The 16,468-nt window shown below is 48.2% G+C and overlaps 1 protein-coding gene across 1 annotated transcript in view; it reads left to right on the forward strand.

Annotated features, from left to right (window-relative positions):
• Sdhb (succinate dehydrogenase complex iron sulfur subunit B) overlaps positions 1-9,270 on the forward strand; it is a 24,166-nt gene extending 14,896 nt beyond the window's left edge. The window contains exons 3-8 of the mRNA XM_008822633.3: positions 803-888; positions 2,704-2,840; positions 3,485-3,601; positions 6,421-6,522; positions 7,685-7,807; positions 9,062-9,270. Coding sequence (XP_008820855.1) covers positions 803-888; positions 2,704-2,840; positions 3,485-3,601; positions 6,421-6,522; positions 7,685-7,807; positions 9,062-9,139 — 643 coding nt within the window. The 3' untranslated portion in view covers positions 9,140-9,270. The remainder of the gene's footprint in view (positions 1-802; positions 889-2,703; positions 2,841-3,484; positions 3,602-6,420; positions 6,523-7,684; positions 7,808-9,061) is intronic.
• Positions 9,271-16,468: the final 7,198 nt, after the last annotated feature.

Below are 16,468 nucleotides of genomic sequence, written 5' to 3' on the forward strand. Positions count from 1 at the left end.
GAGTTTGAGGCCAGCCTGGTGTACATAGGGAGTTCCAGGTCAGCTGGGGCTACAGGGAGAATCTGTCTCAAAAAGACCAAACCAAAAAAAAAACATGTATTATTTAAGCCAGGCATGGTGATACAGGCCTTTAATTCCAGCACTTGGGAGACAGAGGCAGGTAGATCTCTGAGCTCAAGACCAGCCTGGTCTACATAGTTAGTTCCAGGTCAACTGGGGCTATAAGGGAGTCCTGTATCCTGTCTCAAAAAAAGTGTTAAATTTAGGTATTAAATCATATATATTATATTATTATGTATATTTTATGACTCAGTGGGTCTCAGATCTCAGAGAGCTTACTGTACAAGCATGAAGACCTAGGTTTGGATCCCCAGCACACATGTTAAAAAAACAAGTGTGGCCTCATGTGCCCGTAATCCCAGCACTAGAGGGTATGGGGATGTGCAAACACAGGAGGACCTTTGGGCCCTGCTGACCACCAAAACAGCAAGCTCCAGGTTCAGTGAGAGAACCTGTTTCAAGGTAATAAGCTATAGAAGACTCCGGATGTCCTCCTCTGGCCTCTACATGCATGCCTATGTGTGCACACAAGCATATACCCCCACACACACAAAATAGAATAACCCTCCCCCAAAAATACAGCTATGCAGTAGTTAAAATTTTAAGCAAGTAAAAGATAAAACTAGAAAAAAAATCTGATGGTCTTGAGAAGGCCAAGTGAATGGTGGTCCAGGTGCCCCGGGCATATCATGCTAACATAAGAATCCTGACCTTTTATACCTAACGTTTTTCTCTTTGTCAGGTGTGGTCCTATGGTATTGGATGCTTTAATCAAGATTAAGAATGAAATGGATTCCACTCTGACCTTCCGAAGATCATGTAGAGAAGGTGAGCATGGGTTTCATTTCTGTTAGGCCTCAAGGGGTTCTGACTCCAGAGAGGCCTGGCTCCGGGGTGATGGAGAGTCCTGTGGCTCTGCCAAATGACCTCGCTGCACATCATCTTTTTCTTGGGAAATAGCTTCCAAAATTTGAACTGTGGTACAAGTTCTGTTCTCTTCTTGGGAGCTTTCTGTCTGTCTGCATGCCATGATTCCTGCTGCTGTATGCTTCCCAGCACTAGTGAGGGCAGCCTAGCTGGCTTATACAGGGCCCAGTCCTTGTTTGAGGGAGCAGTGGGGAGTTTGTGACTGAGGCCTGGGCCTGCCTGTACTTGTCACAGGGTGATGTGCTGGTGTTATGTGAGTTCTTGAGACATTGAAAAGACCAACGTTTTTCTACTTTAACAGCTATATGTTTATTTTATTTGAAAAATGTGTAATTACTAGTGATAAGGTAACAGGGATTTTAAAAAATTTTAACATGATTTTAGGGGCTGGAGAGATGGCTCAGCGGTTAAGAGCACTGATTGCTCTTGCAGAGGACCCGGGTTCAATTCCCAGCACCCACATGGTGGCTGTGAACCATCCTTAACTCCAGCTCCAGGGGATCTGAAGCCCTCTTCTGACCTCCATGGCATTGCACGACACGGGTGCACTCACATATATGCAGGCAATACACTCATACACATAAAATAAAAATAATATATTTTTTTAAGTTTTTTAACATAAAAGAAACCCTCAAGGGGTTTATTAAAAGAAGCCCTCAAAAGGCAAAAGCCATGCAGGGTGCCCTGAAGCTGTTATGGGTCTCCATGTGAGGTACTGCTATAGATCCTTAACGTATGAGCAAGGAGACAGACCCAAGGAGTCATGGGACTTCTGCAGGGACAGGTAGTGAGTTGGGAGCCAGAAGTCAACCAGAGTGGCAGCTCAATGTCTGCTCAGCCTAGGGAACCTGGAATAAAATACAAATGGAGGAAGGTAGCTTGGTGCCCCCAAGGTCCCTGAGCCAACTTGAATATCACCCTATAGGAAACAGCATGTAGCTTAGTTGGTAGAATACTTGCCTAGCAAACTTGTGACCCTGTGTTCAGTTTCAAGGTCAGCCTGGGCTACCAGAGCCCCTGTCTCAAAAAAAAAAAAAACCAACAAAAAGAAAAGCCAATGCAGATGTCACAGGAAGTCAGTCTCACTGAGCAAGTTCTGTTGGGGTCCTGGGTCAGCACCTCCTTGCTTTGATTTCACATCAGCTCGTGCTTCATAGAAAATCAGGGTTTAGTCAGTGCTGTGGGCTCAGAGCCCCAGGCATCACATGCTGCTTGTGTGTGGACATCCTAGGGTACGAGCTCAGTTCCTCACATCAGGCCTTGGCCTTGAGATGGCTAAGACAGTGTGGATCAGCGTTGGGAACGGTTACCTGTGGATTGTGTTTTAATTTTTATGTATTTACTTTTTGTGGCGCTGAGGATTGAACCCAGCGCCTACTGATTGCTAACCCTCAATCTGCTACTGAGCTGTACTCCGGCACTTAAGGGTACCTATTAGAATGTGAGTCCAAAGCCAGTGTTTCTCTCAGAGCACATCCCTGTAGGAGGAAGGCTTATGTGACTCCCCAAGCCCCACTGACCTGAAGAGCCACCTTCAGCATGTGGCTCTGAACCCCAGGGTTCCCCCTGGGCACAAAGTGTTTCTTTAGTTCTCTGGCTGTTAGATCCATGTTCTAGACAGTCAAAGAGGGAGAAAAGACATGCTCTCTGTCAGTGTGGCCCTGATGGCCCAGAAGAAAGGATTGGGAGCTTGCGGTCCCCTGGTGTCTCTCTCAGGGATCTGTGGCTCTTGCGCCATGAATATCAACGGAGGCAACACCCTGGCGTGCACTCGGAAGATTGACTCGGACCTCAACAAAGTCTCAAAAATCTACCCTCTTCCGCATATGTATGTGATCAAGGATCTAGTTCCTGTGAGTGTCTGCTGCAGGGGGTGGTGCGCATGCCTGTCCTGCCGTCTACTCTTCAGAGCAGCTGGTCTGGGTGTTCACAGCTGCTTTGATAGAAATGTAGAACAGTTTGACAGGGCTGTCTTCCTGCATTAAAGGAGGGGAAAAACATTAGGAAAACCCCCAGGTCCATGGCCTGTATGTGTTTGAAGAATGTGACAGGGGACATGCTGGACATCCTCCTGCAGCTCGGCTGGTGAGGTTTGTTTCGGAGTAGCAAGGCTTAGAATTTCAGAGTTGCAGCAGCCCCAGAAATTAAGGATTTGGCCATAACTACAAAGAATGTGTCTGGAAAGTACAAACTGGAAAGCAATAGTAGTTTAACTTTGCTCTGTAATTCCCTTCCCTTCCCTCCACTGAAGCCACCCCCTGTTGTTGAGGGCAGCAGGGAGGAAGGACTGGGGTCAGCGGGTCTCCAGCTGGTGGGGGTGGGGGGCACCTCCCAACTGTGCAGGACTGACATGGTTTCTCCTCTCCAAACCTTTGCTTATGGCCCAGCCTCCAAGAGTCTAGTTTCTGTCAAAGGGCAGGAAAGTGGGGGTGCCCATAAAATAGGGAGCAGGAAGCTCTAGGGCCCTGTTGGGTCTGATCTCTCCTGTTCCCCTCAGGATTTGAACAACTTCTATGCACAGTACAAGTCCATCGAGCCCTATTTGAAGAAGAAGGATGAGTCCCAGGAAGGCAAGCAGCAGTACCTGCAGTCCATCGCAGACCGGGAAAAGCTGGTCATTAGCCTCATTTGCTGTCTTGGTGGGAGGGGCTTGTTGCAGAGGATACTTTGTGGAAGTGGGGGGAGAGGTTGGGATGATGCAGACCACATAGTGTATTCTAGAAAGGAACTTTGGGAGCATCTGACCCACATAAAAAACCAAAGTTACCAGGCTGAGCATGTGGCTCAGGTAGAGCTCTCACCTAGCTTTCTCAAGACCCTGGGTTCCATCCCCAGTACTGGGGAGGGACAGAAAAAAAGAGCATCTGGTGCAAGGGGTGGACACCCTCTGAGGGCCAGGTGGTCAGCAGACTAGAGAGCCGGCATAGTTGAGCGTTGCCTTTAGGGACAGGCTACTGCCATGTTGCCAGAGGAGACCAGTATTTAAGATGCCTGGTCTGTAGGAGCTGACAGAACCAAGCTGATCTCAGCCAGGCCTGGTGGTGCATGCCTTTAGTCCCAGCACTCGGGAGGCATAGGCCGGTGGATCTCTCTGAGTTCCAGACCAGCTAGGGCTACAGGGAGACCTTGTCTCCAAAACAGAAAAAAACTGATGTCACTTGGCAGGGTAGTGGGTACCACCCCCACTTCAGATAGAGGGGGGCTCATTTTGGTTTTGTTTTCGTGGCTGAGCACTGGTAAGAACTAAGGTACGCCTGTTGTCCTTTCCCAACCCTGGATCTCTGGTGCCTATAGCCTGACTCAGTAGTACTGGCCTTCTGGAGTCCTGTGCTACTCCTGAGTACACAGGCTACAAAACCTTTTTTTTTCCCTTCCCCCTCCTAGACAGGGCTCATATATCATAGGCCAACCTTGAACTTCTGATCCTCCCACCTCTGCTTCTCAAGTGCTGGAATTACAGGTATCCCACAAGGTGGAGGCCTCAGCATCGCATTTTCCAGTTGTTTCCTCTCTTGCACCTCCTCTGAGGAGCCCTCTTTGATTGCCACACATGTATTCCAGTTAGTGGAACTAGCGCACTTGTTAGGGCAGTTGCCTTGTTTCTTTCTGGATCTCTAGATTCAGTACTTGCTATTTTGCTGTTTTACCAGTAAATGTTAGTAGGTAAATAAACTCCACCTTCTAGGTCTTGGGGATATTTTGCCTCCTCTCTTCTTCCCCATAAAACATTAAAGAAAGTTGTGGAGGGTGTGCTGTTCTGTCGCCATGGAAACAGTGAGGGTAGTGCAGTGATGCAGTAAGTGCAGGTAAGTGTCCATGACAGAGTGCTCATGAGGACATCACTCAGCTCATCGCCACTTCTACCTCACATACAGTCTTGTGCATCCTGGTCCAGGTTGAACCCACCTCTCCGTGGCCCAGCTAGTGCTCTTACATTCCAGGCTGTGCTCACCTCATCTGGCGAGTATCTCCTTTAAGTGGCATTAGGAAACAAAGGCCTCTGGATTGTATTCCAGATCATAGGGGTTTGCTCATTTAAATATCTATAAGGAAGCCAGGCATGATGGCTCCTGCTATGATCCTAGCACTGAGGGATGAGACAGGAGTCACCACAAGAGCAAGACATACATGCATACATGCATCCAAAATGGAGCCAGGCTCTAACTTGATGGTAGAGCTCTTGCCTAGCATAGGGCACAGAGCTCTATTCCCAGCAGCATACACAAAAAACAGCTTCCAAACATTTGTTTAGCATTTTTCCATTCCTTAAATTAATATGCTAAGTTTAACAGGCAATTGAAAATGTAGACAACCATTTTTTTCACTTAGTTATCTATTGTGGGGGGTGCTTGGGGGTAGAACCTAAGGTTTCATCCATACAAAGCACACATTCTGTTGCTAAGCAGAATGCAGCCCTGTACTGCTTCTGGTTTCTGCACATGTGTTATGAAAACATCCCACTACTCTTGGACAGTGAGAACAGTTGAACAATTCAACTGTTGGACAGTTGAGAGTGTGGGTAATTCTTTATTACATGTAACAACTAGATAGCCAGCAGTCTGAATCTAACATAAATCTTATGCAGTCATGGTATTTGGTGCCTCTTGAGTCCATCAGCTATCCCCCGTTTTGAGTGGGACCCTCTGGCTTACTGCTTTTAATACCACAAGTCCAGCTTGTTAGGCATGGCTGGGCAGGTTAAGTCCATGTGGCAGATGTGAAAGAACAGGGAGCTCAGCAGTTAAGAACACTGATTGTTCTTGTAGAAGACCCAGGTTCAAATCCCAGCACCCACGTGGCAGCTAACAACTGTTGGTAACTACAATCCCAGGGGATCCGACAGCTTCTTCTGACCTCTGTGCGTACTGCACGACACGGGTGCACTTACCTACATGCAGGCAATACACGCATACACGTAAAATAAAAATAAATATTTTTAAAACGGGATCCATCATCAGATCTTAGGTTACAGGTGCCCTAACTGACCCCTGATCCTTCCTTACCTGTGCTGGTCCTCCCCTCCCCAAAAATGCAAGGCCTAGTGTGTGAAACACTGGGGCAGCTTAGGGTGGTATTGAGGGTCCTGTTGGAAACTTGGTCTCTACCCAGCAGGGCAGGCTCTGTGCCAGACTATCAAGGGCCACAGTAACCTCTGTACTCCAGACTGCATACTGGGTGGGAATTTGTCCCATGTCCTTGGGGTTTTTTTAGGTCAGTGAAGGGTTCTTGGTTATTGAAGCTAAGTGCCTTATTCTTGGACATAAGGCCCTCAGGCTCTAATCCAACAGAGGCTTACATTTCATTCCACAGTCTTTTTGATGCATGTTACCTCTCCACAACCCATCACCTGAATTTCCTCAAGAAAGCTCCCAGGCAGGCTGGCACCTGGTCATGCACTGGGGCCTGGTGTCTGACTGCCCTCTCTCTGCACAGGATGGACTGTATGAGTGTATCCTGTGTGCCTGCTGCAGCACCAGCTGCCCCAGCTACTGGTGGAACGGAGACAAGTACCTCGGGCCTGCAGTTCTCATGCAGGTGAGGGCTTCCTATCTGCCTCATGAGAAGTCGAAACTCAAGCAGTGACTCCAGTGGACTGGTGTAGTCTGACTGGACAGTGGCCAGCCAGTCTGAAGAGGGGCAGTGTCCACTGCTTGCAGTACAAGAGGGAAGTGGGTTGTTGTGGGTTCACATGGCAAGTTCAGGAACTGGAGGCTTTGTCTGGGTGGTATGCCTTTGTAGCAGAGGGAGGGCCCACTTTATAGCAGACAGAAACTGGGTGCCTGGCTGCAGTGCCTGCTTTACAGCAAACAGCAATTACCCTGGGACCCTGGCTGCATGCGGGAGAGAAGCATCTTGAGGGCAGTTGTTCGTCTGGGAGACAGGAAACTTTCCAAGGCGGGAAAAGCCTGGACCCAAGGGCTGCTCAGAAAAAGCCTTGTCAGAGTGGCCTGTTACCACAAGCCAACACAGAGAAAGTCTATCTGCCCAGAAAGCTGTGCTTTTCAGACTTGTGGTCAGTCTGTTAAGCAACTCATAAGTCAGCTTCACATTTCTCATCTTCCCATGAAAAGGAAGCTCATGGCTGTGTGACCGCCGAGCAGTGCTGACTCTGCCATGTGCAGAGGGAGGCCCTGCTTTACAAGCAGACAGAAACTGCTCCCTGGCTTCGTGGGCACTCACATGCTGCCTGTCCCCTAGCATCTGAGTTGTAGGGACCCATACAGGTCTCAGTGATGAGGCTAGAGCTGGACTCCGTGTGGAAGCCACTGTAAGCTTGCTGATCTCGGGCATGTGGATTGACAGGTTAGGTGAGACACACTTTCTGTGCTGGGCATGGCGGTGCACACTGTGATCCCTAGCACTAGAGAGGCTTCCACGTACTGAGTGACAGTGAGATTCCAGTGTGGTCAGGTTCTCCGAAGAGACAAAGACATTTGGTTCAGTCCTGTCTTCAGTAATTAGAAGCTGGGGAGCGACAGGAGGAGGCAATGCCCAGTAGTGTACCATTAAGCACTGTGTTACCAAGCACAGTGTGGATCAAAGGCTCACGGGGATCTCCAACACAGGAAAGAGCCAGGAACCTTCCTGAAAGATGGGCAAGAACTAAGGAGGGCAGTAGCAAGGTGTCCACACACCTGAACCTGGGGTGAGCCAAGCCATTGGGCTTGACGGCTCTGCTGACACTCACCTTTCCCAGGCCTACCGCTGGATAATCGACTCCAGAGATGACTTCACAGAGGAACGCCTGGCCAAGATGCAGGACCCCTTCTCTGTCTACCGTTGCCACACCATCATGAACTGCACATTGACCTGCCCCAAGGTACAGACTAGAGAGTAGTCAGTTGGCATGGGCAGAGCCATGGTGTCTCAGTAGGAGCATGGGATTGGTTTTGCTCTTAGTTCTAGACTCCCACGGGTCCCCTAGGGCAGGCTTTACTTGGAGATGACACAGAGGTGGGGTGAGAATGCCCCCAGAATCCAAGGTCATGAGAAATAGGCAGCCATGGGCACCAGGGCCCCTCACTAAGTGTTGTGGTGCCTGCTGCTGATCTGCTCCAGCAGCCAGCCCTGCAGGTCTCTGCTCTGTACAATTTCTGTGGGGCTTTGAGCTCAGGTCTCTCTGGCCTTCACCTTCTTGTCACACGTGCTGTGCCAGCCTTCCCACTGGACTCTACCTTCCCCTTCTCCAGGTGCTCTCAGCATTAGGCTCCCATTCTTGAGAGTCTCTTGGCCCAGCTCTGTCATGCAGCCCATGGGACTGGGTGTGGCTGGCGATAGCCAGTTGTGGGTTGACTGCCGTCCTCATCAGGTGCCAACCCTGACCTGTCAGCCTTGGCCACTGGGCAGGGAAGAGGTGTGTGGTGTGACCACAGCAGCCCTTGAAGCAGGGACTGTGGGCAAAGCAGTTTCACCTGACTGTCACAGTGAGTCTCGGCAGCAAGAGGAGAAATTGTAGAGCAGCCCCGGAGTTTTCAGAAAGAGACAGTCTTGGGAACCTGTGCCAGAAGCCTGTCTCTCCACAAGCTCCTCCCTTGGGACCCACGTCATGATAGCTGTGGGGCTGCCCAGGGAGAGTGTGACTCCACTACACCATGCCATCCTACACACACACTGCCTTGTGAACACTGAGCTTGAGGCCGGCCATGCAGCATGCCTTTCTGCATGCCATCCTTCCTGCCTTTCTGTGTGGCACCCATCTTACCTCCCCACCTCAGGCACTCAGGAGTCCTCGGTATGAAAAGGACCGCTCTGTCCTTTCCACGATACTTTATCTTCAGGTTAGAGTTACTCTAAAATGAGAGGGTCCTTCCTCAACCTCAGATAAGTCTAATCTTTCCGTGTCCTCGCCCCTCCCAGCTTTACATGTTTGCCTGCTGGAGAGGGCCTCACCAGAAGGGACTGATGTGGCAGAGCTAGAGATCCCAACTTGGGTATTTCAGGAAGCTGGGACAGGAAGTGCTCTTCCCCAGCTGTTAGGCCTGTGAAGACTGGATCTGCACACCAGCCCAACTCCTCCAGCAGGAGCTTGGTTCTCACCTGTCACACCCAGTGTTGACACTCTTCTTTCCTCCAGGGTCTGAATCCAGGAAAAGCTATCGCAGAAATCAAGAAGATGATGGCAATCTACAAGGAGAAGAGAGCATCTGGTTAGCCCTCCTCATGCTGAACTTAGCCGTTCAGCTCTGACTTGAACCCTGCAAACTCCTGGACTCTCCATGAAACAGCATGTATGAGAACATTTCAGAAATCAATAAATGCTATTCTACCTTGTTAACAAAAGCAGTCCAAAAGTGTTCCTTGCTACTGAGGACTGTGAAGGGGCGAGGGGAGTCTTTGTCCTTGAAGAGGTGGACGGGGCTCCAAACTCAGCCCTGGTGAGGACTTAGAGGAGCGTGACCAGGGTGTGTTCCCAGCATGGCCACTTACCTGACATGTTCATTCACCCCTCTGCTGCTGCATTAGTCCATCTTAATATGGGAGTCAAAACTGCCTGCCTTGCCTTCTGCATCTCAGGGTCTGTGACATTAGCTAGCAGTTGGTGTGCAGCAACCACTTGCAATCTTCAGGACTACATCTCCCTACACCATGGAAACCAGGTTTGAGGTCCACCAGTGCAAGAGCAGTGCCCCTGACATGAGCTGATTAATTCCACAAATGATCTCATGGAGTTCCACACTGCAAACATGAGTTCCGTACCACATAAGTAGTAATGCTGGGCAAACAGCACAAAGAGGTGGGAGACAGAGGGGCAAGTTTGAGGACAACATAGGCTATAGCAGGTTCCAGGCCAGCCTGAGCTACACTGAATCCCCATAGGGAAAGTGCAGGGTGAAGACTGAAAGGCCCTCCAGCTTGCACACTGCACTGGTTTCCTTTCAGACTCATACGGCATGGCCTATGTAAACTCAAGCCGTGTGCTGTACACCTTTAACTTTAATCCCAGTATTCAGGAGAGAGACTGCCAGGCCAGCCTGGTCTACACAGTGAGTTCCAGTCAGCCAGAATGACACAGTGAGACACTGTCTGAAAAAAACATAGGACTCTTCAGAGCAACAAACCAGCATATCACATTGGGTGCACTTCGTCAGTCCACAATAGGTAGTGGTCTCCAGAGCTTATAGACAGGCATGTGTGACATTGCCTCCTACCCTAGCCTTTGCCATCACTGTTTAACATCTAACCATCTAACCATGTGTTTAAAATCATCAGAATGGAGTCATGTCAAAGTTCTATACTACCTGCACACACGCACGCATGCACACACACACACAGCTCCCACCACCATCACCATGTCCTATTTTACAAGAGCAGTAACTCCAAAATGACCAATCCGGTTGGCACATGGGGAAGCAGTTCACTCCAACCCTAACAACAGCACCTGTAAAACCAGCCCCATGCTTGCTTGGCTCATTGGGACAGTGATTATTTTATAGAATGAAGTCTCACATGATTCTAGAATGGAAAGTAAAGCTTCCAAGCATGGTGCTGTATGCCCATAATCCCAGCATTTGGGAGGAAGAGACAGGAGGATCTTGAGTTCTAGGCCAGCCTGGGTGAGATCCTGACCCAAAATAAAAACAAAAATGGGGGCTGGAGAGAGAGAGCTCAATGGTTAAGAACACTGATTGTTCTTGCAGAAGACCCAGGTTCAAATCCCAACACCCACATGGCAGCTAACAACTGTCCATAACTCCAGTTCCAAGGGGATCCGATAGTCTCCTCTGTTCGAGGGCATTGCAAGACACAGGTGCACTTACCTACATGCAGGCAATACAGGCACATACATAAAAATAATAAAATAGGGCTGGAGAGATGGCTCAGTGGTTAAGAACACTGGTTGCTCTTGCAGAAGACCTGGGTTCAAATCCCAGCACCCACATGGCAGCTAACAACTGTCCATAACTCCAGTCCCAGGGGATCCAACAGCCTCTTCTGTCCTCCGCAGGCATTGCATGACATGGGTGCACTTATCTACATACAAGCAATACATGCATATACATAAAAATAATAAAAATGTTTTTTAATTTTTTTTTAAAAATGAGGCCTGGTGTGGTGGCACACGCCTTTAATCCCAGCACTCAGGAGGCAGAAGCTGGCAGATCTCTTGAGTTCAAGGCCAGCCTGGTCTACATAGTTCAGGCCAGCTGGAGCTACAGGAAGACCCTGTCTCAAAAAGACCAAAAAAAAAAAAAAAAGCCCAAAATGAAGAAGGATGGAATGCAGCTCAGTGGTAAAACACTTGCCCAGCTTGCAGAAGCCCTGGGCTCCATTCTTAGTACCACAAAAAGAAAAAGGATCTAAATACTTGGAGCCTTTGGGGGACGTTTTCATTCAAACCACCACAGTACACCAGGGCTACATTTTAGGCCATCCCAGAAGCAAAGGTTTTTTTGTTTCACATGGCAGGTACTGAGGGAAATGTCTGATAATGCCAAGAATGAGCCTTAAAGCATTTCTGAGCACATATCTGTGATCCCAGCCCTCAGGAGGCTAGGGCAGGAGGATTATGAGTTCTACACCAGCCTGGGCAAATGTCAGGCCAGCCTGAGCAAGCAGACACCCTGTTACCAAAAACCAAAAAGGTGCTGGGTGTGGTGGCACATGCTTATAATCCTAGCACTTGGGGTTGGAAATAGGAGAATCAGGAGTTCAAGTTTACATAGAGAGTTCTAGACCAGCCTGGGCTACATAAAAGAAGAATTTACAAAAGTAAAGGGTTACAATATTAACAAGGCTTAGTGGCACACACCCGTGATCTCTGCATTCAGGAGACTGAAACTAGAGGACCCCAAATTCAAGGCAAGTCTGAGCCCCAGCCTCCTAAATTTGCACTCCTTGTGAGTGCAAGTTCAGCTCCAGCTATATAATGTGATCCTGTCTTTAAAAGAAAGGAAGAGAAAGCCAGGCATGGTGGCTCATGCCTTTAATCCCAGCACTTGGGAGGCAGAAGCAGGCAGATCTCTGTGAGTTAGAGGCCAGCCTGTTCTACATAGTGAGTTCCAGGTCAACTGGGGCTACAGGGAGACCCTGTCTCAAAAAGACATAAATAAATACATAAATATTAAATAAATTTTAAAGGAATATAGAGATTTGGAACATGTGCTTAGTGTGTGCAAAGACCTGATTTGATTCTTATCACTACAAAAAGAAAAAAAAAAACAAAAAACTTTTTTTAAATCAACCAGAAATTTAAGAAAGGAGGTTTGCCTTTCCAGCGTCTCTGAATTCCCTACTCAGGCAGACAGACTTAATAAGGCCAGCAACTTGAGCTGGGTGTGGTAGTGCGATGCCTTTAGTTCCAGCACTGGGGGGAGGTGGGGGGACAGAGGTGGGCAGATCTCTATGAGTTCAAGTCTGGCCTGATCTACATAGTGAATTCCAGAACAGCTGAGGATACAGGGAGACCTTGTCTCAAAGAGACCAAAAAAAATTAAAAAGGCCAGCACTTGAGAGCTGGCAGAATGAATCCGTGGACCAGGTCTGTGGGCAGCGGCTGATCAGTTCAAACCTAATGGACCTCTGTCAGACCCAGAAAGGTCACATTCTTTAGATTCATGGGTAATTGGACTTTGCTTCTGATCTTTAGATCTGCAAGGAAAGATGGGGTTTTCTCAAGGTATGGATGTGGCTGTGCAGGCAGATATCTGAGAGTTCAAGGCCAGCCTAGTCTACATAGGGAGTTTCAGGCCAGCTGGGGTTACAGCAAGGAGATCCTGTCTCCAAAAGACCAAAAATCCGGGCGTGGTGGTACATGCTTTTAATCCCAGCATTTGGGAGGCAAAGGCAGGTAGATCTCTGTGAGTTCAAGGCCAGCCTGCTTTCCATAACAAATCCAGGCCAGCTACAGAGAGACCCTGTCTCAAAAAGACCAAAAAAAAAAAAGATACATAGCTTGTAAAGATGGGCTCTGCACCTTCTAAGAGTCAGCAAGCAGGGCTGGAGAGATGGCTCAGCAGTTAAGAACACTGGCTGTTCTTGCAGAAGACCCAGGTTTGAATCCCAGCACCCACATGGCAGCTAACAACTGTCCATAACTCCAGTCCCAGGGGATCAGATGCCTCTTCTGTCCTCTGTGGCCATTGCACGACATGGATGCACTTAACGTACATGCAGGCACTACACGCATACACATAAAATAAAAATAAAAAAATAATAAAATATTTTTTTAAAAAAAGAGTTGCCGGGCATGGTGGCGCATACCTTTAATCCCGGCACTCAGGAGTCAGAGACAGGAGGATCTCTATGAGTTCAAGGCCAGCATGCTCTACATAGTGAGTTCCAGGACAGCTGGGGCTACAGGGAGACCCTGTCTCAAAAAGACCAAGAAAAAAAAGTCAACAAAGGCACTTGGGTAAATGCTGCTTAGTTCACCATTGGTTGTATAGCCACAAAGGCTTTGCACTTTTTTAGATGGTCTTCCTGTGCAGCTCAAACTGACTTAATTTGCCTAATGCTGGGATTATAAGCATACACTACCACACTCAGCAAGACTTTTGTTTTCTTTTTTGTCTTTTTGAGACAGGATCTCTCTGTAGTGGGGTTGCCCTGGAACTCACTATGTAGATCATGCTGGCCTCGAGCTCACAGAGATCCCACCTGCCTGTCTCCCGGGTGGTGAGATTAAAGGTGTGCACCACCACACCCAGCACTGCTCTTTGGTGTTTTTAAAAAAATTTTTTTTTTAGTATTTTATTACTTTTATTTTTTATGTATATGCATGTATTGCCTACATGTAGGTAAGTGCACCCGTGTCATGCAATGCTCACAGAGGTCAGAAGAGGTTGTTGGATCTCTTGGGTTGTTAGCTGCCATGTGGGTGCTGGGATTCAAACCCAGGTCTTCTGCAAGAACAACCAGTGTTCTTAACTGCTGAGCCATTTCTCTAGCCCTAAAATTATTTATTTTTATTTTATGTGTATGAGTATTTTGCCTGCATGTGTGTAAGTGCACCCATATCTTACAAAGTCTGTAGAAGCCAGTAAAGGGTGCCAGATCCCCTGGAACTGGAGTTAAGGACAGTTGTTAGCTGCCGTGTGAGTACTGAGAATTGAACCCAGGTTCTCTGCAAGAGCAGCCAATGCTCTCAACCACTGAGTCATCTCTCTAGTCCCTCTTTGGATTTTTCTGTTTTGTTTTGTTGTTGTTGTTGTTGTTGTTGTTGTTGTTTGTTTTGGTCTTTTTGAGACAGGGTCTCCCTGTAGCCCCAGCTGGCCTGGAACTCACTATAGAGCAGGATGGCCTTGAACTCACAGAGATCTGCCTGCCCTGCCTCCCGAAAGCTGGGACTACAGGCAGGCCCACACGCCTGGCTTGTTTTTTTTTGTTTGTTTGTTTTTGGGGTTTTTTTGTTGTTGTTTTAAGATTTGTTTGTTTGTCTTTGGGGGGACAAGGTCTCCCTATAGCCACAGCTGGCCTGGAACTCACTATGTAGACCAGGCTGGACTCCAATTTACAGACACTTACCTGCCTCTGCCTCCCAAGTGCTGGGATTAAAACCGTGTGCCACCACGACCAACAATTGTTGACCATCTGTCCCTCTTTTGCTACCTGTAAAATGGGAACAAACGCCATTCAGAATGTGGCCGAACTCTAAGGAAGAATAAACATGAAGTGAGTTGCCCACAGCAGAGCAAGTTCTCCATGAACTCAGCTAACTTGTCTGAACTATCTAGAGTATCAACCACATAAGGAACCCCGCATTTTGCTGGACAGTTGGCTGTATGTCTCATGTGATTGACCACTTCAGAGTTTGATCTCTGGGGTTTTTTTTATGTATATGAGTATTTTGTCTGCATGTATACAAGTGAATACAGTGCCCATGAAAGCCAGATCCCTTGGAACTGGAGTTACAGAGTGTTGTGAGCTGCCATGTAGGTGCTGGGAACTGAACCCAGATCCTCTAGAGGAGCAGCAAATGCTCTTAACTGCCAAGCCATCTCTCCAGCCCCTGTTTGGTTAGGTTTTTTTTTTTTTTTTAATGTGTATGAGTGTATTGCCTACATGTATGTGAGTGCATCCATGTTAGGCAGTGCTGTGGAGGTCAGAAGAGGGCATCGGATTCCCTGGAACTGGAGTTTAAGGATGGTTCATAGCCACCATGTGGGTGCTGGGAATCAAGCCCAGGTCCTCTGCAAGAGCAGTCAGTGCTCTTAACCGCTGAGCCATTTCTCCAGCCCTTGGTTAATATTTTTGTTTGCTTTGATTTTTTGGGATACACAGTCTCATGTAGCTCAAACTAGCCTCAAACTCACTATATAGCTAAGGATGACCTTGAATTCCTGATCTTCTTGCCTCTATCTCCCAAGTGTTAGGATTACAGGAGTGCACCACCATGCCTGCTTTATGTGGTACTGGGGATCAACCTGGGGATTCCTGTATGCTAGGCAAGTACAGTACCCATCGAGCTACAGTCTGAGCTCAGGTTTTTGAGACCAGATCTTGCTATATAGCCCAGGCTGGCCTCAATCCTCCCATCTCAGCCTCCCAAGTGCTAAGATTACAGGCATGAGGCACCACAGCCTGTCTTCAAAGTTTGGTTTTTGTATGCAGGCTAAAGATATTCCTTTCTCCACTTTCTTCTCTCTCCCATCTCACTGGCTGCTGAGTGTCCCAGGGTCTCCCATTGTTCAAATTCCCTTCAGGTCCTTCTTTTTCTTCCTTGAACCCAGGACAACCTCAAGACAAACTTGCTGAATCTTCAGGGTATGTCATTAGTTGAGAAAAATCCCCTTTTGTTGCAAACATCTAGTTAACGAAACTGAGAAGTTTCACTAACTAGCCTGTGCCAGTGATTTCTCAACCTTATGCCATATGACCCAGGCTTGGGGCATCCCCTACTCTAGCCCTGAGAGCCACAGCCAAGAAGGAAACTGGAATCAGACTTGGCTCACATGTGACTGGCAACTTCAGCAGCAGTTATCTGGGAGGAGAGCCCGGCCCACAGACCTGCTCAACCACAGTTAGAGCCACATCCCCACAGGGGACTTGAGCTAGTGGCAGGGCCTCTGGCATCCTTTGTGGTTAGAAAGGACACTTCCTCTGGCTCCTGCCCCATCAAGGAGAAGGCCTGATTGCCTTCAGCACAGCTTTTTCCCAGATGGCTTGGGTAGCACCTCTGCAATGTCAGGCCTGCAAGACAGTCCCCATACCCCTTCATCTTACTAAGCTTCTAACCCAGCATCAGTACCTAACGAAAGCAGCCTAGCTCTGCCAAGTACCCATCATCTTACCGGCCTCCATTTTACAGGTGAGAGGATAGACTCAGAGAGAGAAAGTGACTTTTCAAAACCTCAAAGGCAGTTGATATACCCAGGTCTTTCTGGTGCCAGCGGGGTATCTTGAAAGGTCACATGCTTAGGCATTGGGTTAAACCTTGGGGGAAGATATGGAGACTCTGAGAAGTTACACAGCTGGTCCCCATTTGCCATGTTACAGCTAATCAAATAAGTCTGACGTGAACCCAGCCCCATGCCCCATGTGG

Source organism: Nannospalax galili, unplaced genomic scaffold (assembly GCF_000622305.1).
Source record: "Nannospalax galili isolate Female #2095 unplaced genomic scaffold, S.galili_v1.0 scaffold548, whole genome shotgun sequence".
Classification (NCBI taxonomy): Eukaryota; Metazoa; Chordata; class Mammalia; order Rodentia; family Spalacidae; genus Nannospalax; species Nannospalax galili.